Raw genomic sequence first — 24172 nt, forward strand, 5'->3', positions numbered from 1 at the left:
GAGACGATGATTTCCTTCCCCACCATAAAGAAATGAAACCAGAAATGGAAGCTGTAACATTATGAGGAAGATGTGTACGAGAAGCCAGTGTGGAACAAACTCTCAAAGGCCAGAGCCCTCCCCCTCGATGATAACCAGCATAATCTTACACGAAAAGACCTTTGTATATGTATCATCTTTTTATATAATGCTCTGCTTGAACTTTTTCTACCTATCAAGCAAAAGTTATTGTCCTAATGATATAAAGTAAGTGGGCTTTCACTGCAGCCCGCACTGTAATACCAAGAAATAAGACCTCTTACAAATCTGTTTCTTTTGGGAACCCATCCTAAACACAGCAAAAATACTTTCTGAAGTTCACACAAAAGATGGCAAGGCTCAAAGATCATCTTAAGTCTCATTTTAGAGACCTCCAATCAGAGAGAGTCAGCAGTACTTTTAATAAGATTCAAAAATATTGGGAGTTCCCGTCGTGGCTCAGTGGTTAATGAATCTGACTAGGAACCATGAGGTTGTGGGTTCGATCCCTGGCCTTGCTCAGTGGATTAAGGATCCGGCGTTGCCGTGAGCTGTGGTGTAGGTTGCAGACGCGGCTCAGATCCCACCTTGCTGTGGCTGTAGTGTAGGCCAGCGGTGTAGGCTAGGTGTAGTTCCTAGCCTGGGAACCTCCATAAGCCATGGGAGTGAAAAGGCAAAAAGACAAAAAAAAAAAAATTAAGACATTCAGCAGAACGCACCAAAGTAGCAATGCAAGGCAAACTTAAAAGCAGCATTATCCCGAGGTTAGGCTCTGTCCAAAGGACTCCTACTAACCGCAACCTAATCTATCAGTAAAGGTTTATTCTTTACCTACTTCATCTTTTGGAAAGACATGTTCAATTCTGAAAAGCTCTCAAAACTCCTGAGTTTCTCAGTGAAATAGAGATTTGCTCATTGAAGATTTGGTAACAAAGCCATTAATTTCAAGATGAAGAGACCCCACTAATAAGTTCTGTGGATTCTTCAGAATACAGTACCATAGAGAAGAGTAACAGAATTCTCTGTAGAGTCAAACTACCTACATAGAATGAATCATGGTTGTTATGAAGTCCTAACCCCAAATGCGCCAGAATGTGACTGTGTTGGGAGATAGGGTTTTTAAGAGACCATTTGGCTGGGCCCTCATCCAAAGACTGGTGTCCTTATAAAAATATGTTAGGACACAAAGACACAGATGGCCATTTGCAAGCCAGGGAGGGAGGTCTCAGAAGAAACCAACACTGCTGACACTCTGATCTCAGACTACTAGTCTCCAGAACTGTGAGAAAATAATTTCTGAAGTCACCTAGTCTATGGTACTCTGTTACAGCAGCCCTAGAAAACTAACACAACAGTCAGTGAGATTATCTGCCAATGTGGGAATGAAACTTCTATTAGGTAATTCTCGCGATTAATCAGTCAGGCTCTACGAGAAGCAGCAGCTGTCCTCCATCACACAGAACACCTCTGCTCCCATGAAGAAGCCCCGGGTTACAGCACTGCTCCAAGGGCACGGTCTGCTGCTTACGTTGGGTCTCCACATTTCGGGGCCAGGCTTTGCCCAGACTTTCAAAGGCTCCCAGCAGAGATTCCAGCTGGAGCTCCTTTTCCTTCTCATTCTCATCTTCGTTTTTGCTTGTCCGGACTCCAGTGCTTTCAGGTGAGTTCTAAGATGTGCCAAAGACAAGGAAAGCAAGTTTTAATTTTTTTTTTCCTTCAAAGTCATAGGAATAAAATTAAAACAATCAGGATACCAAAGTAGGGGAGGTTGACCAAGAAATAAATACTAAATTTTCTACCAGGAGTTTTCCTATTTGCAAAAAGATTTTGTAACAGAATACTACATATCTCCAATAAATTTTCAGAAGGAATCTGTAAGCAAAGATAAAAAAAAAACACCATACAGGTAGTATTTTGAGACCAAGAGAAAAAGACTTGCGTTAGAATCACAGAATTAAAGGAGGAAGAACTTGGTCAGGTTGTAAAAATAAATCCAAACTCCTTCTTAATAAGATATGGAAAAGGCTGAGAAGTGACTTGTCCAGCTAGCTGGTGGCATAAGCCATTTAAAATATACATCTTCCAGTAGTTCCTGTCGTGGCTCAGTGGGAACCATGAGGTTGCAGGTTCGATCCCTGGCCTTGCTCACTGGGTTAAGGATCTAGCGTTGCCATGAGCTGTGGTGTAGGTAGCCAGACTCAGCTTGGATCTGGCGTTGCTGTGGTTGTGGCGTAGGCTGGTGGCTATAGCTCCGATTAGACCCCTAGCCTGGGAACTTTCATATGCCACAGGTGCAGCCCTAGAAAAGACAATAAGAAAAAAAAAAGAAAAAAAAAGAAAAAAAAATATATATACACATCTTCCAAATCCATCCACTGTTATTATGCATGTAACAAAAATTATTTAAACAGGATTTTTTACTGAAAGAAAACAACTGCAAATTAGCAGCATCACAAGAAATAGACTAAGAATGCTATTTAAAATATTTTGTGTTTCATGGAATTCCCGTCGTGGCTCAGTGGTTCACGAATCCGACTAGGAACCATGAGGTTGCAGGTTCCATCCCTGGCCTTGCTCAGTGGGTTAAGGATCCGGCGTTGCCGTGAGCTGTGGTGTAGGTTGCAGATGCGGCTTGGACCCTGGGTTGCTATGGCTCTGGTGTAGGCCAGTGGCTACAGCTCCGATTTGACCCCTAGTCTGGGAATCTCCATATGCCGCGGGAGCGGCCCAAAAGATGCCAAAAAGACAAAAAAATAAATAAAAATAAAATAAAATATTTTTCATTTCACAAAAAAATAAACCATACCCTTTTCTTTGAACCAGTGCTCAACCTTCAAAGGCAAGTACTTCATTTTCCAAATGAAACTAAAGTCTGTTTTCAATCAAAGTCCCCCAAAACATGCCGAAGGCAGTCAACAGTGACACACTGAGCTCCGTGCCTTCACTCCGGGATGCCCAGGGTGGCGGCTGCACACACACGTGCACGGCAGAGCTTAGTACAGCCGTGATGGAGACCGTTCCTTCACTCCAACATCACTCACGGGAACTCACTGCTCCCATAGCCCCTAGTTGCCCGGCACGCAGGATGACACTCCTGCAACAAACTCATCTTTCTGCTTTATTTTAGAAAAAAAATAAAAACCACCCACCCTTCTCCCACGGAGGGGAAAGAGATACCCAGAATGAAGACTACTATGCCCAGCCTCGCCTGCAACCAAGTGTGGCTACTTGGCTAAGAACTGGCCTGTGAAAAGTTCCTTTGCGGATCCAGCACTGTCACTGCAGCAGCTTGGGTTGTTGCTGTGGCTTGGGTTTGATCCCTGGCTGGCAAAGTTCTACATGCCATGGGCGCACCAAAAACAAAACAAAGCAAAAGTAGCCAATGGGAAAGAAGTGAAAGTGCCCTGTGGCAGCTTCCAGGAGCTCTCTTAAGAGCGAAGTGACATGACCACTTTGCGCCTTCCTCCTTTCTCCATCTCCTCTGCCATCACCTGCCTGAACTGCAGATACACTACGGACCATGAGGGCAATGGCCACACCCTGGGATGGCGGAGCTGGGAGCTGGAAAGAGCCAGACTCCCTAAACTATTACGGGAGAGACAAATGTCTACCTTGTTTGAAGCGGTGAAATTTTGTGATTTTCTACAATTTGCTTTTTTTTTTTTTTTAAATTTTTAAAGTATAAACCAGACTTGAAAGAATATGGCAGTCATTACCTTCTTGATGAGAGGTATGACAATATCAGCAAACTCCTGGAATCTGTCTTCTTTGGTGGCCTTTAAGACATCTGCGGTACAGCTGATTGCTACAATCTTGTATTTGGGATTCTCCTTGCCACACTCCTTCAGAACAGCCTGGAGAATTTCATTTATGCTGGGCTGATTGGGCACAGGCTTTTCCAGCTCTGCACTACAGAATTCATACAAAAGTACCAGGACAGTTAATAAAGGCTGAAGCTTTCAGGTTCAATTTAAGAAATGGCATCGTCACTGAAAGAACGCTTACCTGCAAGCTGTCACCACACAGGCAATGGCTTTCAAGAGTTCCTCCTAAAGGGTTGAAAGATGAAGGGATACCATTAAGCACACACGTGTCAGTTACATTCTCCATGCTGTGTCTACAATTACTTCAGAAATATCTCAAAATTATGACAACAAAAATTAACCAGAGTCACCAAATCTTTTAAAACACTTTACTGTTTAACAAGCATGTGTGCAGAGTTTCACTCCAACTACAGAAGCAAGATACATATCTTCGTCTCTATTTCATGAAGCCTAGAGAACAGACCTGTTCAAGGTCACGGGGCAGAAGCATCAACAATGGAATCAGAACTGCCTGACTCCTAGTCCTGTACTTGATCTAAAGTACTGCCCTGGCCACTACGAACTTCCACAATGCCAAGTGGACTGTGTATGATGCCACAGTCTCATGTTCCCCACAGAGCTGTCATCGTGTGTAACCTACTATCGCCCTTATGTGAAAAATGACTATTACTCGTTCAGAGGCCCAGAGCCAGGCATCCTCCGCTCGGGGTCTAGACGTAGTCTGCCTTGCTACTCAATTTCACAGACACTCAATCATGACTGGTTCATGAGGTCAATGGGTGCTAAGACTTATCTTTGAAAGCTGCACAAGATAAATAAAAACCAGCCTCCAGCATTACTGTGCAGTATTCAAGGATACGTGAGTTATACTGATGAAACGTCACATTTGATCAGGCAGAGTTTACTCAAAGCTTCCCACTGCCTAGGAAATCTAATTCACAGAAACAATCCATCTGATGTCCCACAAAACGACATTCTAATTGTTACAGAAAATGACAAAGGAAAGACGAAGTCATAATCCTTTAAGGATACCTTAAATGTAACTGGGCATGAATGGTTCCTTTACCTTTCCTGCCCATGTTCTTCCAGCCAGGCCTTGCAGTAATGCAGTCAGTATCATCCCCAGATACGGAGGCACCAGGGAGCTGGTTTGTTTAGCAATGGATGCCATGGCAATTGCACCCTGGGCTTTCATTTTCCAGGACTGAGACTGTAAAGCCTTCTGGGCAATGGTTATCAACTCCTGCAGGTATAACCGAATGCCGCCAAAGGAACCTAAGTTACGAAAAGCAAAATTAAAGCGACTTTCAAGTGATAAAAATAAATAAATAAATAACTGCTTTTTCTTTTCTAAGTCTGGAATAAAAGTCCATGACCGTCAGTCTAAAGCAATGATTCTCAATGCTTATACCACATCGCTCTCTGAAAGGGAGAGAAAGTGGGGGGTGGGGTGTCTTTACAGGAGCAGGACTTCATGACCTTGGATATGGCCATAGGAGGGCCATCATCCATGCATGCGTGTCAAGGAGAAAAGCAGAGTTCAGAGGCATTACTGTAAATTAATACTCTAAGGCAACAACAACAAAGATATCACTGGACACTCTCGACTGAAATAAGCAAATCTCTGCTTCTCTTGGGCAGGTGCCATTCTCTCACGTGGGCAGCAATGAGGGAGGAAAGAAAAGAGCTCTGGGGCCAACTTGAGAACCCAGAAACCTGGACAGGCTTAGACCCCAATGGGACACACATTGTCAAGATTCTGGAAAAGTAACTGCAAAAGCTTATGAGTAAAAAATGCGTGGTTCAAAACCATATGATATCACTTATATCTGGAATCTAAAATACGGCACAAATGAACCTTTCCACAGAAAAGAAAATCATGGACTTGGAGAAGAGACTTGTGGTTGCCAAGGGGCAGGGGGAGAGAGTGGGATGGACTGGGAGCTTGGGGTTAACAGATGCAGATTATTGCCTCTGGAATGGATAAGCAATGAGATCCTGCTGGGTCGCACTGGGAACTATGTCTAGTCACTTAGGATGCAGCATGATAATGTGAGAAAAAAATCTATACATGTATTTGTAACCGAGTCACCATGCCGTACAGTAGAAAATTGACAGAACACTGTAAACCAGCCTATAATGGAAAAAAATACAAAACGTAATATATAAAAAAAGTTAAAATAAATAAACAAATAAATAAAACGTGTGGTTCTTAAGAAGGTTTAACGCATAGGAGTTCCTGTCGTGGCGCAGTGGTTAACGAATCCGACTAGGAACCATGAGGTTGCAGGTTCGGTCCCTGCCCTTGCTCAGTGGCTTAAGGAGCCGGCGTTGCCGTGAGCTGTGGTGTAGGTTGTAGACGCGGCTCGGATCCTGCGTTGCTGTGGCTCTGGCGTAGGCCGGTGGCTACAGCTCCGATTCGACCCCTAGCCTGGGAACCTCCATATGCCGCGGGAGCAGCCCAAGAAATAGCAACAACAACAAAAGACAAAAAAGACAAAAAAAAAAAAGGTTTAACGCATAGGCACTGCTTACTAACCAGGTACGTTTTCCTGCCACACCTCAGTCCACAAGTTACATTCTTCTTTTTCTGCTTTCTCCTCATCGGCAATTTCATGCATGCCTAGAAACGCCAAAGGCAGGACTTCTTTGGCATGGTTCTTCAGTACATCGGGGCTGTATCGTCCAATAGCATGAACAGTCAAAGCACAAGAGGTCTTGTAGACGGGTTCTGAAGAGAAGCGGAAAAAAAACCATCATCTATTGTTTTTAAGGGTATACCTATTGTTTTTAAGGGTAACTGCTCAACTTGCACCAGAGCGAAACAGATCAGTAAAATCAATTAGAAGTGTTTCTAGCAAAGCACATAAAATCAGAAAGGGTTAAAACCTGATTTGTACTTTTTCATTAGGTTCTTTACATCTAAATTAACAATAATATAAAGCAGGAAGAGAAAGGCACCTTCTTTCTCCATATACCAGCCATTGAGCTTCTGCAGGAGTTTCTCAGTGCTGCTATCCCGTGAGGTCTGAAAGAGAAACAAGCCCGGTCATTTCTCTGCAATTATCCATGTATAATTACTCAACAAATAAGAACTTCAACTCACCCGAACTAAATGGCCCATGGCAAAAGCACAGGATTTCTGAATTACACTGTTCCGATCTGTCAGGCCGCTAAGCAAAGCACTCATAAGTTTACCTAGCAGAAACGAAGGAGAAAAATCTAATACCTGGTTGACCAAATGCTCTGTTCTGTTCCTAGGACCAAAACAAACTTAACCCTATATTTAGTATCTGATTAATTCTGTGATAGTCTAGAACCCTGCATGTTACCTTTGTACTATCCATTTGCCTCTCTTTGCATGGTGTAAAATTAAAAATTAATCTGTGTCTAGAATATTGTGGGGCAAGTTGCAAAAATGAGAACTAGTTACATAAAGTTCATCAGCCCCATCTAGGAGCCAATCCAAGAAGAGAAAAATGCTGCTGTCAAATCAGCTATAGATGGTAATAAACAAACCCCACAGGACAGCCAATACTTTCACCTCCTTATACCACTAGGAAATCAACATTTACAAAACAATGGAAACTTGCTAAACTTGATCATCCTGTACCTCTTACAAACAGCAATAAAGGTAGAGGCAGGGGAGTCTGAGAGAAGAAAAAGTATACAATATCACAAGCATGTCTGAATGATCACACTTTTCCTTTTAAAACCATGTCACGCAAGACATGGCCTTACAAAAGCATCACCCCATGTGGTTTTGACAAACTCACCTGAGTAAGGTGTTAGGTCCTGGGGACACTGGGTAGTTAATGACACAATGACACTGGCACAGCCTCCCTACAGGGTTACAAAGGCAAAGGTCTAAATCTGACGATCATAATGTTCTATCAAACCCTTCGTTTTTAAGAGCCAAAGATTTAAAAGACATACACAGTCTAACAGCCCCTTTCAGGATTCAGTGTAGAAAGAGTAAAACTAAATTATTAACACGAAGATTTTCAAGACCTCCAGTAGAAGGTTAGGGTGCGAGCGTATGCTGCTCTCATACACTGCAAGTGCGAAAAAGACCGGTTCAATCTTTTGGGAGGACAACATGTCATCTTGTCCATCCTTGTTCTAGAAACTTAACTACAGGAAAGTAGCTTCAGATGTGTCTCATCACAGTGCTTTGTCAAAAAAGCTAAAAACAGGTGAGGTGTTCCTCAATGGGTTAAAATCAATGACGTTCCAGCCACACAAGAGTAGATGCACAGAAAGAGGCTGGAAGAAACATTTTGAAACAGTGACAGCAATGACCTCTGGGTGGTAAACTTACAGACAATTTTGATCATTCTCCTGATAGAAATGATATAACTTTAAGATACAAGCAAGTGTTAATTTTGTCAGGAGAAAAAATGTGAGCTGTTTGCTTTCCAAGGGGCGGGGATAGATCTGATCTTTGAAAGATCTTGCACAGGAAGACATTTTTCCATCCAAATACCTGCTGATTCCTCTGTGAAAAACCCCACTCACCACCTAAAACAACCATGCCTTGATAACTAAGTGAGATTTCCATTAATAACGGATATGAACGAGGACCCAGGCACATGTACACGGCAACCAGGGGACGGAAATGATTCCACTAAAAACGCAAGACAGTATTTACTGAGTAAGTCACGTTGTATATTCTGAATGAGTTACATGTTTTACGTTATTAGTGCAACCATAGAAACAAAACAGTTAATGTAAAATAGTATTAGACTTTAAGGGAAAAAAAGAGTAATTTCACTCAAGATGGCTGTTGTATTTTTGTGGCCCAAACTAATGAGGACGCACACTCCTCTTATGAAAAATACACTGACCTAGGAGTTCCCATCATGGCACAGTGGAAGTGAATCTGACTAGCACCTGTGAGGACAAAGGTTCAATGCTTGGCCTCACTCAGTGGGTTAAGGATCCGGCACTGCCGTGAGCTGTGGTGTAGGTTGCAGAGGTGGCTCAGATCCTGTGTTGCTGTGGCTGTGGTACAGGCCAGCAGCTATAGTTCCGATTAGACTCCTAGCCTGGGAACCTCCATATGCAGCGGGTGCGGCCCTAAAAAGATACATACACACATACACACACAAACACACTGACCTACCTTAGTTCCAAGACCTACACCACTTCTGATCAGTTCACACAATCTAGGAACTAGCTCACCCAGCACCGACACATCAAGATATTGCAGGCACTTTGGGAAGAGAATATATATAAAGTTAACCTTAGCAAATAATTAAATCAGTACCACATCTTCAATTAAAAACTGCCCATGTCAACTATGTACCCAACTGGTCTTGACATGAAGTTGAAAAACTGCTGGTTTGATTTTGCTCTGAGGTCAGTGTTAAAACTATACTACAAACAGGAAAACCATTCATCAGTGGTTCAACATTAAAAACAAAAGTATTTAAAAAAAAACTGATTTATAAAAGAGCAAACAAATAATGATTACCCAAAAAGAAAGGATCTCTCTGGGCCTATTTCCTCTTTACCAAGTCATATTTAATGTGAAAGACCTAGATTAAAAGTGACCTTCTTCCGGGGGCTTGCCCTATCGAACCACCTTATTAATAAAGTTGACTGCTTAGTTGAACTTGCTACACTGTATTTTTGAAAATATCATGATATATATTCTATTACTGAGGAGCATATCTATAAAGTGTTTGCTAACTATTCCTATTTCTTTAAGCTTTCTTCTCCCCCATCATCCAGCTAACATCCTTAGACCATATTTTGTAACAGTTCCCCAGTAAGCACTAAAAAAATTTCATTTTTCTCTTGTCCAGCCTCGTGACCAGCCAAGCAAAACCATTTCCAGCAGCTCACAAGCTCTCAGTTAACCACTCCAGGGCATGCGCAGCAGAGTCGGTTCCGTGACCTTAGCCTCTCCTAATCCTTGACTCCAGAAACATTACATCTTGGAACCTCCATGCCAAGCAGTTCCCTTCCTTCGTCTGAACAACGTATCGACACTGCTCAATTCTCTTTCCCTACCTTTTATGCTGCCTACTTCATCAAACACTTCCAGCTTACACCTTCCTAGGTCCTCCCAAAGACGGTGCTCAGGCAGAGACAAACACCTGAACCCTTCTAACAGGCAGGCTGAAACATACACAGATACAGATTTATAGGGCGATCCTTTAATATATTGTTCTCTTATGGAACACAAATCTGGATTAATGGATTCTACTATTTGGAAAAGTACTAATTCCATTTATTAATACAGGAGAAGAAAACAGAATTATATTAAGAAAAAACTAGAGTCACAACAGCTGCTTGACACACCCCTTAAATCTCTCCTTCAGTTAATGTAACCTGAAGACTTGGAACAATTACACTGTAAGGCAGGCGAACAAACTGAAACGTTGTCGTTACATGAGGCACTGACCATGTTGATTGTTTCCATCATGGGAGAGGATTTGGCAGCACTGAGTCGGGCACTATCCATCGCAGCCTGAGAACACAAATTCAAGCACATTCAGTCAATGAAGAACCTCCACACACTCCCACTGGGCTTTGCTGCCAAAGTAAAGAATATTTTTAAAAATAATGTGGAGGGATTCCTGCTGTGCTATACCAAGTTAAGGAGCTGGTGCTGTCTCTGTGGCCGCACGGGTTTCATCCCCAGCCTGGCGCACTGGGTTAAGGATCCGGCGTTGCTGCAGCCATGGCAGAGGCTGCAGCTACGGCTTGGATCCAATCCTGGCCTGAGAACTTCCACATGCCATGGGCGTGGCAGAAAAAGGGAAAAAAAAAAGTATGGATGCAACAAATTCAAATACAAGTCTGAGTAATTTCTTTTGTCCTACACTCATATACACGTAGAGGCAGCATCTCACCCCAGGTGAGACATTCAGACAACAGTGTGAAATTAACTGCAGTTAAAAAATAACAGTGTGGCTTTGAACAAGTTATCTAAGCCTTCTTGAGCCTCAGGTTCTCCAAGCACTAAAAAAGAAACAGACTAAGTAATTTTCTATCTAAGACACAATTTTTAATTTTACACATGCATTGCTTTAGCTCTGTGAAGGACCTTCATATCTACAATGGTATTTTAGTCAAACTATGGTAGAGGCTGACAACAGCCAGCGAAAACAAATGAGAAAAAAATAGGCATACAGAAGTGACCTGCCTAGGGCTGCCAAGTTTAGACTAGAATTTATGTTTCCAAATTCTCAACACCCAGGAGGTGGGAACCTAAGGAGGGGCATGATTACTGCTGAAAGAGGAAAAGAATGATGAATAGAGAAGAAACAGTACTATGAGACACAACGGGAAAAGAGAGTAAGAGATTAGGATAGATTGTTTAGGCAAGTTAAAAATCAAATAGTGCACTGAGAAAAAACTTTTACAAGTCATATGACAGTGATTTGATATTCTTAATAAAGACAAACATAAAAACATAAACAGTACAAAGACAGACATAAAACAGAAACATACAATCCACAGAAGAAATATAAATGGCTAACACATTATGAAAAGGCAATGGACAACGCCAGAAACAGGAAAGTGTAAGTCAGAACAATGAGATTCTTGCTTAGGCTGATGTTACTCATGTTGGCAAAGATGTGGAGAAATTAAACATTCAGAGGAGTTCCCGCCGTGGCGCAGCAGAAATCCATGGGGGAACCATGAGGAACCACGAGGTCACGGGTTTGATCCCCGGCCCCGCTCGGTGGGTTAAGGATCTGGCATTGCCATGAGCTGTGGCGTAGGCTGGCAGCTGTAGCTCCAATTCGACTCCTGGCCTGGGAACTTCCATGTGCGGTGGGTGCAACCCTTAAAAGAAAAAAGAAAAAAAAAAGGAAATTAAACACTCCTAACTTTTGACGCCACAAATCTCTCCCACAGAAATTCAAAATCATCTCACTGTAGAATGCTATACACACATTAAAAAGAATGAAATAGATCTACAAATACATGATATAGTCTTTAAAAAAAAAATCAAGTTACAGAAAAATTCATAGTCTGATTCTATTTTAAAATTAGCTTTTTTGGTTTTGTATCCTATAACTACAAAAGAATTTGAAAAAAAGACCCAAGAAGCTGCTGACAGTGGATATTTTGCTGGTAGGGGAGAGGCAACTCCTAAGGAATTACTTACTACTCTTCCATGTTCTAATTTTTCACAATAAATATGTTTCATCTGTAACTTTTTTCAAAGAAAAAACAACTCTGATCAGAGACTAGGGAACTACTACAGTATACCTAAAAAGCAGAATAATTTTGGATTATGCCAAAGTCTAGACACAAATCCTCCTTTTAGGGCAGGAGTGGTCCACAGAAGGACTCTGAGGGTGTAGACCCAACCCCTAAAAAATAAACAAACGTGTACCCAAAACTGTGTTAAATCAATATATTAATGCAGATTTTAAATGGAAGAGTCATTTTCCCTCACTTCACGTTAACAGTATATGAACTGCCTCCCTGCCAGCACCCCTAAAAGAATAATGCATGTGGTCACAGGAGTCGAGCTGATTCGGGAGTGGGGAAATATCCCTGGAGTTGGTGAGTTTGTCTAAGGGCCCTGCAAGGACTGTTCAGTATCTTAACAGAGCTCTCCCTTCATGATAACGAACAATATGTCTGTGTGGTCAACTCACCTTTTCTTGGTCTGTAGCCCGGAGGCTCAAATAATTGAGAACCTGGGGCTCCAATACACTTAAGGACTCCAACAGGGCTGGGATGAGTTTTGGTGCATGTGGCTTCAACATGGCTCCTGCACTTTTGCTGATCTTCACAAGGGTGTTAATGCTACAAACACAGAAAACACAACTCCTGAGTCTTTTAACAAAAGTAACAGGCCCTACAGGTCTCATCATGAGGATATTCTGCACTTTACTTCATTAAGGAACATACGTAGTCTTAGCTCTACATCGTTTTTATTGATTTTTTTTTTTTACCTTTTTGTAATAGAAAATTTCACACATATAAGAAAGCAGAGAGAACCATAAATGAAATTCTGTATATTCTCCATCCAGTTCAACAACTCACAACCTTCGACCAATTGTGTCTCACTTCTACATCTACTGCATATACACACCATACATACTTTTTTCCCTGCCATTGTAGTATTTTGAAACATAATTCCCTAACAGAATTTCCTTAACTGTATCGTTAAGAGATCAGGACTCTTTTTCATAATGAAAATATTTCACACCAAAAAACATTAAGATTTTTATTCATTATCATCTAATATCCAAATTTCCTGTTTCACAAAGGTCTTTAAGAGTAGGTTTGTTGGAATCAAACCCAGAGTCCATCCATGCATTGTAATTTACTGCACTTCTTAAATCTTTTTAACAGTGTCCTCCTCCCTCCTCTTCTGTTCGTATAATGTATTTGTCCTCATTGGTTGTATTCTGATGGTGTCACTTAACATGTTCCTCTGTAGATCTGCAGGCTAAATCAAGTTCAGGTTCAAACAAGAACCTTTCATAGGTGGTCTATACATGCCCTGTCTCATCACATCAGGATATAAATAAAGGCTGCTTATCTTTTCTTATGCGGTGAAGAGTGATCAGTGGGTTCAAGTTCAGTCAGCATGAACCAGCCATCCATGATAACGCTCCCTATCAGCCTTTCACCAGTGGATTGAGGCGCCACTAATGATCATTACCTGAATTATCTTACTGAGGACGGCAAAATGGTGATATCCTAATTTTACCATTCCTTTGCATTTGTCAGGTGAATTTTTCTAAAAAGAACTTTCCCATACCGACTATTTAGTTACCATGAAATACTGTTGGTACTATTAATTTGATCTAATTTCAAAAGTGAAATAAAAATGAAACAGATGAACTACCTAGATAGCATTCTAGTTTAAGGAAAAAAAAAAAAAACAGAATCCTTCACTATTGATTTTAATTTAAAAGAGCGACATACGGAGTTCCCCTCATAGCTCAGCCCTAAAAAACCCAACTAGTATCCATAAGGACTCTGGTTCGATTCCTGGTCTTGCTCAGTAGGTTAAGGATCCAGTGTTGCTGTGAGCTATGGTGTAGGTCGCAGAAGTGGCTTGGATCCCATGTTGCTGTGGCGTAGGCTGGCAGCTACAGCCCCATTTCGACCCCTAGCCTGGGAACTTCCATACACCACAGGTGCAGCGCGCCCCCCCCCCCAAAAAAAGAGCTGTATATATCTTAATGTGTAGGGTGTATTTCCTGAATACTTCATTGCTGCAGGTGTTAAATAGTTCTTTTTAAATCTAGTAATCTGTGATATATTACCCAGTGGTATAACCAACAAGCAAGCTCCTAAGTACTGGTGAGCATAACAGAATTGGAAGATTTGACTGCTGGGGGCAGAGGCCAGTGACAAGAAAATAACATACTTTACTCCAGGCAGAAGCAGAGAGGATAAAGCAAGATTCCAATGAGAACATCTCTGCAAAAACTGTTCTGACTCACAACTTCCCACAAAGGGCTCTTGGGTCACCACAACAGATTCTCCTTAACTCATTCCTCCTCACTTTCAAGAACCTAACATTCAAGAAACCCAATTTCTGCTGGATGGCCGATAACTAAGTAAATCTAATACATTCATTTCATCAGCTGATTCAAACCTGAGGGCTCGAACTTCTGTCACAGGACTCATCATTCCTTTGTCCAGAAGGCAAGGCAGAAGGACAGCAATGGTTTTCTGGCCAGCTGCTCCTTTGGCAGGGTCACACATTTTCACACAAACCTCACATACAAAGAGAATGGAAATTAGGGAAACTGACCCCACACCCAGTAAAGCAATCACCTGACAACACTTCCACTTTCCCACATCCACAGAGAAGACTGAATGATTACTTTCTACGAGACCACAGAGAGAAAAAGAAGAACGAGATCTGGGACTGAGTTCCTGTCTGCCAACAACCAAGCAGAAACGCTGGTAATATATTTTACTTTCTAAGCTTTGGGCTTCTAAGTTGTGGAACAGGAAACAGCTGAAGATGAAATGAGAAAACGTTTAAGAAAGCACTTTCAGGAAGCCATAAGGTGCCATTATTATCAGCAGCAGCAAGAACTTTGGGTAGCAGCATGACACAGATCAAGAACACAAATGCGGAATAAGAAACACTTGGTTTTAAAAAAATTTTACTGCTTATTAACAACATGATTTATGGCAAGATTTATATAGCTAGAATACATTAGAAGTCCTTGGTATATCACAAAATCAAGTTCAAGTGGGAAACTAGTTTCAAAAAGTCTGCCACCTCATAAATATGAAAGGCAGATTAACACATGTAGCAACAATAAAGAGCACAGATGTTGCTTGATCTAAATGTAATGTGCTCTTCAAGGTCAAGAGAAAGTTAGACCCTCTATAAAGGCCCAGAAAAACTTGCCATTCAAAGAGCTCAGAGATACACTTTGTTAAAAAATACTAGTCTCCTAATGTAACAGCAACCAGTTTCCCATTCACTGTCAAGAACAGTGGACTGTGGAGTTCCCAGTGCAGCTCAGCGGTAACGAACCCAACTAGTATCCATGAGGATGTGGATTTAAACCCTGGCCTTGCCCAGTGGGTTAAGGATCCAGCGTTGCCATGCACTGTGGTGCAGGTTATAGATGAGGCTTGGATCCTGAGTTGCTGTGGTGAGGGCCAGAGGCTGCAGCCCTTATTCAACCCTTAGCCTGGGAATTTCCATATGCCATCGGTGCAGCCATAAAAAGACCAAAAAAAAAAAAAGAACCGTGGGCTATAAACTGAAGCACTAACATAGCAACTAATGTCACTTTATGTGACCAAAAAATGTCATTAGTGTTACTGTCGCACAGAATCCTGTCCCACTTCACCCCCAAAATAAGAGTTTTCACCTTGCTCAGAGTTTTCAAAGCTAGTTCTGCTGCTTTTCGTACAGATTCCTAAAAATAAGAAAAGTATGGTGTCATAAAAGTCAACATTTCCTTCTCATTTACTGCAAAATGTGTATTTAACTACTTCCAACTCTACACAAATTAGTGAAAAATTCTACTTTCATTACCAGGTAAAAAAATTATGTTTCATTAGGCTCAATGCCCATTAAGGAACATGTTACCATGCCATACTACTAAAATGTTTTAAATTAGATACAACCTAGTTTGACCTTATAGAAATATAGCTATTAAGTATAACAGTTTAGAAACTGTGGAATCTGAAAGAAGGAGAGAATGAACTTCTTTGCAGAACAGATACTGACTCACAGACTCTGAAGAACTTACAGTCTCCAAAGGAGACAGTTTGGGGGGTGGGGGCATGCGCTGGGGTTGTGGGTTGGAAATCCTATAAAATTGGATTGTTACGATCATTGTACAACTATAAATGTAATAAATTCATTAATAAAAAACTAAACATAATATAAAAGCAAATGTATAAAGTGCTATATGAAGATTCTAAAAGACTTAAAAAATCTCTGATGAATAAAGCTAAAAACCAAAGTGCCTCGTTTTAGGTAAAATTGACGTATCTAAAATATAGACTGCCGAAGCAAAATTCAGAGAAAGTGGTCATGCATGTTATTTGGGAATAACTGATCCAACTTATGAAACTGATCAAAGGAGGGTTATCTTGGATTACTTCTAAACTGTTTCTCTGTCTCGAATCAACAGCATCACAAGATACCTATTCAAAGAAAATCAGGCAGTAGGTGTTTTTTTTTTCTTTTTTTTTGAAGTTAATTTAGATCTAAAGATACCTAAACTTGCTAGTTCACAGACACGTCAAGACTGAAACTTTGGAGGAAGATTCTAGTCTTTTAAAAAAACTGTCTGAACTTTGAATTCTGAGATACGTGATACAACACATTTTAACAATTCTGGTTTATATTATTCTACAAGTAAATGCAGATTTCTTTATATAGTACCTTTATATCATCTTGTACTCTAAAGAGAGTTTCCCAAATTTCTGGAAGTTTATCAATGATGTCATCTAGGGGTCTTCCTCTCAATAAATCATTCAGAGCTAAACAGCTGAAAATAAACAATTTGGTTTCAAATATATGACTAAGAAAGCTCACTATTTTACTACGATACATTCATATCAAATAAGAGGATGGATGCAGACTAGACTTCTAATCCTCACCGTTCACCCCAGGACAGCGGTGATGACTCCCTGCTTGGTGCCTTGGATGTACCACAGGCACACGGCATTTACAGTCATCAAATGTCTGCGTCCCGTGGCTATGATACAACTTCCCTAAGACAACACTCAGTTTTTACTTACCAGTGTACTTCCAGGGCCTAGCTCATTGCCAAGTACATAGCAGGCACTGAATAAACATACATTGTATATGTATAAATAAATGCCACCCTACAAAGTCATGAGAGTATATAAACATATCTTGATGTCTAAGTTAACAAGTGAGCTTGCACTTCTTTAACTACACAAAGTATGATACTTGGAAATTTGAAGGAAAAAAATTTCAATTTTATTTGACTAGTCTTACATTTCCAAAAATGGTACCTGGATTCTCGAACTCGCCACATATTGCTGGTAAGATTCTTAACCAAATCCTGAAGAATTTCTTTCAAATACTTATCCACCTAATGGGAGCAAAAGGATAAAAATGTAAATTCAATATCCATCAACAATGAAATGATTCATCTCAACAGCACTGTGTTTCTGTAGTAATAGCCTAAGCGTCTCTCTAGGCATCTCAGGCTACAACTCTCTCCCCACTTTAGTTGCTAAGGGCTGCTCACCTGATCATCCTAAAATGCAAAGTTGATCCCTTTATTTTCCTCAGCATGTGAGACAAAGTCCCAGCACCCAGGCGTGGATGCGAAGCCTTCCTGGGACCTGCCCAGCTCCCAAGGTCTCCTGTCCTGTCCCACTGCCGTCCCTTGGCACACACTCACTACCTCTACCTCTCCCGTCTCCTACCTGCTTGGCTGACTCCTACTTCCCGAGACCCGAGTCAGACATCGCCTTCACAGATGGGACTGGCCTACTCTGCCCCGGGTTTCCACGGCACCTTCTTAAGGACATCACACCCGAGGACACGGTATCTGTCCTGCCCCATCACACTGAGACCTCATTTAACCTGCCTTTGCATCCCCGGTGCCTTGCACTATGTCTGGCACATGAAGTATCTGTTCAGAATGAAGATGAATTTAATCTTCTAACCCTCTTTAGTTTTGATACATATGTATCAACTTGGAAATAACGAACACTGATTCGCTTTGTATGCTGAACCTAAGAACTTCAAAACCTATGGCTTTTCCACTCTCATGGACAGCAGAGGCTTTGTTATCCTCACTTATATGTAAGAAAACCAAGGCGGGGTGACTAACTCCCCTGAGATTTAGGTAACCGAAGTCTTTCCATGTCCCCATCTCCAGTGATCTCATCCACACCTGTGGCTTTACCTTCCATTCACATCTCCAGAGCCTAGGCCCGGGCCCTGAACCTGGGTCTCTGATGCCAACCGGCCTATTAGATCTCGGCTGCCCCATTGGCACCAAGTACTCTCCTGGAGCAAAAAAGACTCACCGACCCCTCCAGTGCCTACCAACATCAGACCGGAGAGAGAAGAAAAATCCATGTCATGCAATGCTCAGGGGTGGAGAGCCATGGGAAGGGTCATGGGGTTTATTTAAAGTGAACGAGGATGCCACTCAAGGATTTTAACCCAAAATGCAGCCCAATTTGCATTTTTAAAAATCACTTTCGCTGCTGGTAATTAAATGGAGGCAGGCAAAGAGATGGGAAAGATGACAACCTTCCTGTTCATCGGGGAAGAATTAGGAAAAAAGGGAGTGGATTCGAGAAATACTCTGGAGGAGTTCTCTCATGGTGCAGCAGATTAAGTCTACGCATTGTCACTGCAGCGGCTGGGGTCACTGCTGTGGCACAGGTTTGATCCCTGGCTCACGAACTTCCACATGCCATGGGCACGGCCAAAAAAAAGAAATACTCTGGAAGCAGAATCAACAGAATTTGTTACTGGATTCAGTCGAGGGTGGGGATAAGAGACAATAATCAAGGCTGACACCCAGCTTCCTGGCTTGGATAAATGGATGCATGTGGAGGAGAAGGGGGGGGAGAGGATATTTTTTTTAAGTCCTGTTCTGGACGTGTTAAGTCTAAGGTATCCTGAAACAACATCCAGGTGACAATGTCAGGCGGGCAGTGAGAAAGGCAAGTCAGGAGTACCAGCTGTGCCTGGGCCAGAAGTATACGACTGGGAAGCATCACCGTCTAGATGACACTTACAAGCCTTGCAACAGATGAGTTCACCTAAAAAGGGAATGTGAAGAGGGTAAAAGATACTCAGAGGCAAGCCCTAAGAAATCGTAATATCTAAAAGTGGAAGAGAATATGAGAGGCAGCCAGATGGGAGAAAACCATATAGGATAATTGCCGGCTTCCTTATCTAACTCTTCAACCAAGTGAGCTCCTTGAAGGCAGGACCCATGGCTGTTCTCCATGTATCGGCAGTAACTATGGACTATTTGTGTGGATATCCATTTGTGTGGATACACTGCCATTTCCTTAACCATCCACACAATGGATATTTAGATTGTTTCATTTTTGAGCTTTCAAAAAATGTTGCCATGAGTACCTTGAAAGATGGAAGCAAGGGATCCATTTGTTTGACCAAAAAAGCATACAGAGTAGAAAGGAAGATGAGGATGGGGTTACATCACGTGTGTCATCTCAGACAAACAGGGTTCACAGATACTTGCCATTGATTTGTCAGTGACCAGTGCATTCCAAATACTTGTCATGGCCTGTCGAATGCCAAGGTTGGGATCAAACTGATAACGATAAAGACGAGGAACTAGTTGAGGCAGGAAAGGAGCCAGTTGTTCTCCTGCTCTGGTAGCAATTACATTAAAACCAAAAGCAGCACCCTGAAAATAATAAGATGAAGTGGCTCAGATACACCTGCTCCAGTGAGACAGTAACATATTAAATATCACAAAATTCTCCCTCCCAGCCTTGTCCCTGAATAGCGTTTGATTTATTGGGTGTCCAGCTTCACCCATCAATAACAGCAGCTATGTAGTAGTCCAGATCGCTCTAATCACAGACTTCTACAAAACACACCGCATATCAATTGTCACTGTCTACCAATGCAGCAGGTTTAACTGAGAGGAAGGAAAAAATAAATCATCTAGCAACAGCACCTTACCTTCCGAGAGTTCCACATTGCATGATGGTTGGCTAGATTCATAAATTTATAGACTAGATCTGGCTGACTAAGATCACTTGCCAGAGAACAAAGCTCCTTGTACGTAGAGAGGCCCTGGCTTGAAAACAAAAAACAGAAAGTATGAAGTAATGTATTTCTTTACCTCCCAACTTATAAAAATTACATCGTGAATGTTACTAGGACATTTTTAAATTATGTTTGCAATAAATTTCTAATACTAAGTTATCTCATTACCACAGAGGTAGAGAACCAGGGTGAGGAAAATACAAGAAGTGGCCTAGTTCAGTGATCAGCAATGGCTGGCAAATGATCTAAGGCAACTGCAAGGCCCACAGGGGTGCGGCCCTCATCACCCCGAGAGGTGGCGTTAACTCTTCGGTACCTGTGCACAAAGCCCTCTCAGGATCCTCAGAAAAGACAACTTCTGTCTTCCCTGCATCTTTTCTAAGCTGGAGCATCCCAATCTTGATAACAACTTCTTTGGGTCCTGTTAACTTCCTTCTGAATAAATAATGTTGCTCAAATACCTGATCATTTGCATTATCTTGTGAAAAGTGAGCACTTTTTAAAACTCAGAAGGAGTCTAGAGAGGGGGTCAGTGAAGCTAAACATCGTGGATGTGAAAACACGGAGCTACGGCGAGATGCCCTGAGGCAGGGCTCTGCGGACGCCCCAGCAAGGCCCAGCAAGCTGCTGCTGGACCTGAGCCACTTCAGAAGAAGGGCGCAGTACGATCACAATGGAATAACAGTAAGAGAGAGGAACGAACTTGAAATGCCAAGTTGGTGGACTCCAAAGTGCCATTAAGAGCTGCCTCCCCAAAAACTCAGTAGGTGTCGATTCTTCTCTGAGGACCCGCTGGCTGGTAGTTGACAAAACTGCCCTCAGGCCAAGGTCAGGTCCTCCCCCAGAGTAGCCCACCGCCAAGGGCTAGTCAGTGAGGGTGTGAAATGGCCTGAGGAGGGAACACAGAGCAGAGCCTCCCACAAGGCCCCACCAGCCCAGCCTCAGAGCTCCTTGACAGGTCAGGATCTCGAAAGCATGGGCAGCAGCTCAGCCCCTCCTTGGCCACCAGCCCTGTCCTGCCTTCTCATTCCCCCGGGGTGACTGCCCTGTGGGACCCTTCGATAAACTTCCAGCACTCAGAGCTCCTTCTCAGTCTGCTTCCCAGGAACAGCCAGGCTCTTTCATTGACGTCTTCTCCCACTGACGCACAATGCTTCCCACAAGGGTGGACATCAACTCAGGGAGCGCTCTCTTCGCCGGACGGACAATGTCTCCAGGGACTGAGTGATGGATGTGGCCCACTTACCCATCAGGGGTTTTGCCGAGGCTTCCCCCTTGAAACACCACTGTCTCTCCAGAAACTTCATGTTTAGCTCTAAATGAAAACAACGAGCATTTAAATTAGCCTCAAACTTTTCATACCACCATTCAAGGACTGCACACATTTCATCTATAAACTGATAAAAATCAAATTCCCTATCAAGAATCTACGGTGTGCACGAGGTAAAAGTCAACTAACCCTTCCTGTTGTAACCGAGCAGGACCCTGTGAGGCCTTCCCAGGGTGGGCCCCCCAACTCAGTGCTCCACCTGCCTTTTTACCTACAGGAAAACTTTAGTCAAAGAACCAATTTAATCAGAGAAGTGAAAAAAAGAAAAAAAAATACAGAGAAAAAAGAAAACAGTAATAATTCAGCCATTCAACAAAGTCAACGACCTTCAGTTCTTCAAAGACTATACATCATATACTAAGCCATGTCCCTGAAGCTGTTTTGCAGGTGCTAAAGCCTCCACCAGGTGGAAGAGGTTGGCTGGATGCTGCCCACAGGCCTGTGGACCCCAGACCAGTCGGAACCAGAGGGTTGAGGATGCTGACTCCCAGTTACCTCACCACCCACCCATCAGGAAAACGTCCATGAGCTGCTGAGCCCCGCTCCTCAAACACCACAAGATTCCTCACTACCCCCTCCGAGGCAGGGGCACAGTCCCTGAGGCACTAGCCTGCTGTGTTCCCCTCCGTGCCTGGCAATTAAAGCTACTTTTTCTGTTGCCTCCAACTCTGTCTCTGCATTTCTATTTGGCATTCGTGTACACAGAGAGGCAGCCAATATTTCGGCAACTCTATCAGTCTGTGAATTTTGTAAAATGAAGTCTAGGGAGGACAAGTAGATGTAAAAACATCCCATACAAAGTTACACTGGATTAAATGCAGTCACACATTAAGAACCACCCCTCCTACAAGGAAGGTAACATAAGGCAGCAACCAATCACGAGGATGACTGCCCCTCTCGTCCTCTACGCACGTCAGACTGTGCACGACACACGAGCTCCCTCTCCATGTCTTCACTTCCAATTAGCCAACAGTAATTATGGTACTTCCGTAATCCAATGCCTTGCCTATCCCGAAATCATTTCATTTCCAAAACCTGACCTACTGGCATGTTTTTTTTTTTTTTTGAAGCAGTAATTTAGTGTACTTTCTAAACAGCATACATGAGATAATTAAACTGCTATCCACAGCATAACAATCAATGACTTGCAATGTAGAAAAGACTTAATAAACAGGAAAATCAAAAGCTTAACTCTCCTTCTTCCACTGTACATTCTCGGTATGTGCGAAACCAGCCCCGTGTGCTCAAATCTGAAATTTTCCAATTCACCGTACCTTTTGCCAGTCATCAGTGTTTCTACAAGAGTAGAAACCAATTCCTGTTGATCTTGTTCATTGCCCAGTTCATACACCAACCCAAGGCCTTTTGAGGCAACATCTTGGCTAAGTTCTACAGAAAAGTCAGACAAAACAATACTCCTTTAAGAAAAATCTGTCCACCGGCCATCAAGTGGAAAAAAAAAAAAATTAAACTTGTAACATTAACCCAAAATGTTATGAAATTAAAGGTACAAAAACATCTTCAACCTGCCTGTTTTGTTAACATACTAAGTCATTTCAGTGGACATGACACCAGCAAGTCTCTGTAAATGAGAACTACGTTCACAAAAGATCCAGCTCACAAACCAAGTCAACCCCGCTGGGCCGTAGCGTGCAATGCACAGCGACAGAGGACCCACGGATGCCAGTCACACACGTGAGGGGTAATCACAGGATTTCAGGACACCCACGCGCAATTTTTTAAAATGAAAAGTCAATATCAGATCACATGTTTAAAACAACTTATAAAACAAATCTACTATTTAAATAACACATATATTTTCACTGGCTTCAATCACAAGGAAAGGAATGAGAAGCAGAAGAAAGCTATTATTTGGTAGAAACACTGCTGTTAAAGAAGGCCTCAGCTCCACTTTTAAATGGAAAACTGATCTAATGAATGATCTAAATAACAAATACATAAGAACCAAATTTTCCATAGCCTTCTTTTATGTTCATTAATTAAGATTTTTTCAAAATTTAAAATACAAGTCTAGGGAGTTCTCATTGTGGCACAGAAACAAATCCAACTAGGAACCATGAGGTTGTGGGTTTGATTCCTGGCCTCGTTCAGTGAGTTAAGGATCAGGCATTGCCGTGAGCTGCAGTGTAGGTTGCAGATGTGGCTCGGATCTGATGTTGCTGTGGCTGCGGTATAGGCCAGCAGCTGTAGCTCCGATTGGACCCCAAGCCTGGGAACCGCCATATGCTGCAGGAGTGGTCCTAGAAAAAATTAATTAATTAAATAAAATAAAATACAAGTCTAAATGAATGTATCTACAAAACAGAAACTGACTCACAGATTTTTGAAATCAAACTTATGGTTACCAAAGGGGAAACGTGGGGAGAAGAGACAAATTAGGAGTTTGGGATTAACATATAAACACTGATATACATAAAACAGATAACTCACAAGGACCTACTGTATAGCACAGGGAAATCTACTCAATGTTCTATAACAACCTACATGGGAAAATAATTCAAAAAAGAATGGATATATGTATAATGTATATGTAAAACTGATTCACTCTTCTGTACACCTGAAATTAACACATTATATGTCAACTATATGCCAATAAAATGCTTTTTTTTAAGATTAAAAAAATACAAGTCTAGAGAGGTTAGCAAATCAATTATTTACCAATTACTTACCATCATTCTCTGACAAAACAGAAACAAATGCACTCTGAATTTCTTTAAGATGAGACTGAAAGAAGAAAAAAGGCATTTAAGAGCACTGAAGCAC

At 42.0% G+C, this 24172-nt stretch overlaps 1 protein-coding gene across 4 annotated transcripts in view; it reads right to left on the reverse strand.

The window, feature by feature from the left end:
• The window catches only part of ECPAS (Ecm29 proteasome adaptor and scaffold), a 102662-nt gene that overhangs the window by 5415 nt on the left and 73075 nt on the right, over positions 1–24172 (reverse strand). For all 4 annotated transcript variants that reach the window (XM_047768141.1, XM_047768139.1, XM_047768140.1 and 1 more), the window contains 20 exons: positions 24079–24133; positions 22663–22777; positions 21305–21373; positions 19972–20089; positions 19523–19690; positions 17298–17377; positions 16699–16804; positions 15674–15721; positions 14431–14552; positions 12470–12620; positions 10255–10320; positions 8968–9057; positions 7619–7685; positions 6949–7040; positions 6804–6870; positions 6382–6573; positions 4909–5117; positions 4024–4067; positions 3735–3927; positions 1547–1685 (listed from right to left, as the gene is read on the reverse strand). In XM_047768141.1, coding sequence (XP_047624097.1) covers positions 1547–1685; positions 3735–3927; positions 4024–4067; positions 4909–5117; positions 6382–6573; positions 6804–6870; positions 6949–7040; positions 7619–7685; positions 8968–9057; positions 10255–10320; positions 12470–12620; positions 14431–14552; positions 15674–15721; positions 16699–16804; positions 17298–17377; positions 19523–19690; positions 19972–20089; positions 21305–21373; positions 22663–22777; positions 24079–24133 — 2191 coding nt within the window. The remainder of the gene's footprint in view (positions 1–1546; positions 1686–3734; positions 3928–4023; positions 4068–4908; positions 5118–6381; positions 6574–6803; positions 6871–6948; positions 7041–7618; positions 7686–8967; positions 9058–10254; positions 10321–12469; positions 12621–14430; positions 14553–15673; positions 15722–16698; positions 16805–17297; positions 17378–19522; positions 19691–19971; positions 20090–21304; positions 21374–22662; positions 22778–24078; positions 24134–24172) is intronic.

This window comes from Phacochoerus africanus, chromosome 2, assembly GCF_016906955.1.
Source record: "Phacochoerus africanus isolate WHEZ1 chromosome 2, ROS_Pafr_v1, whole genome shotgun sequence".
In the NCBI taxonomy this organism is placed as follows: domain Eukaryota; kingdom Metazoa; phylum Chordata; class Mammalia; order Artiodactyla; family Suidae; genus Phacochoerus; species Phacochoerus africanus.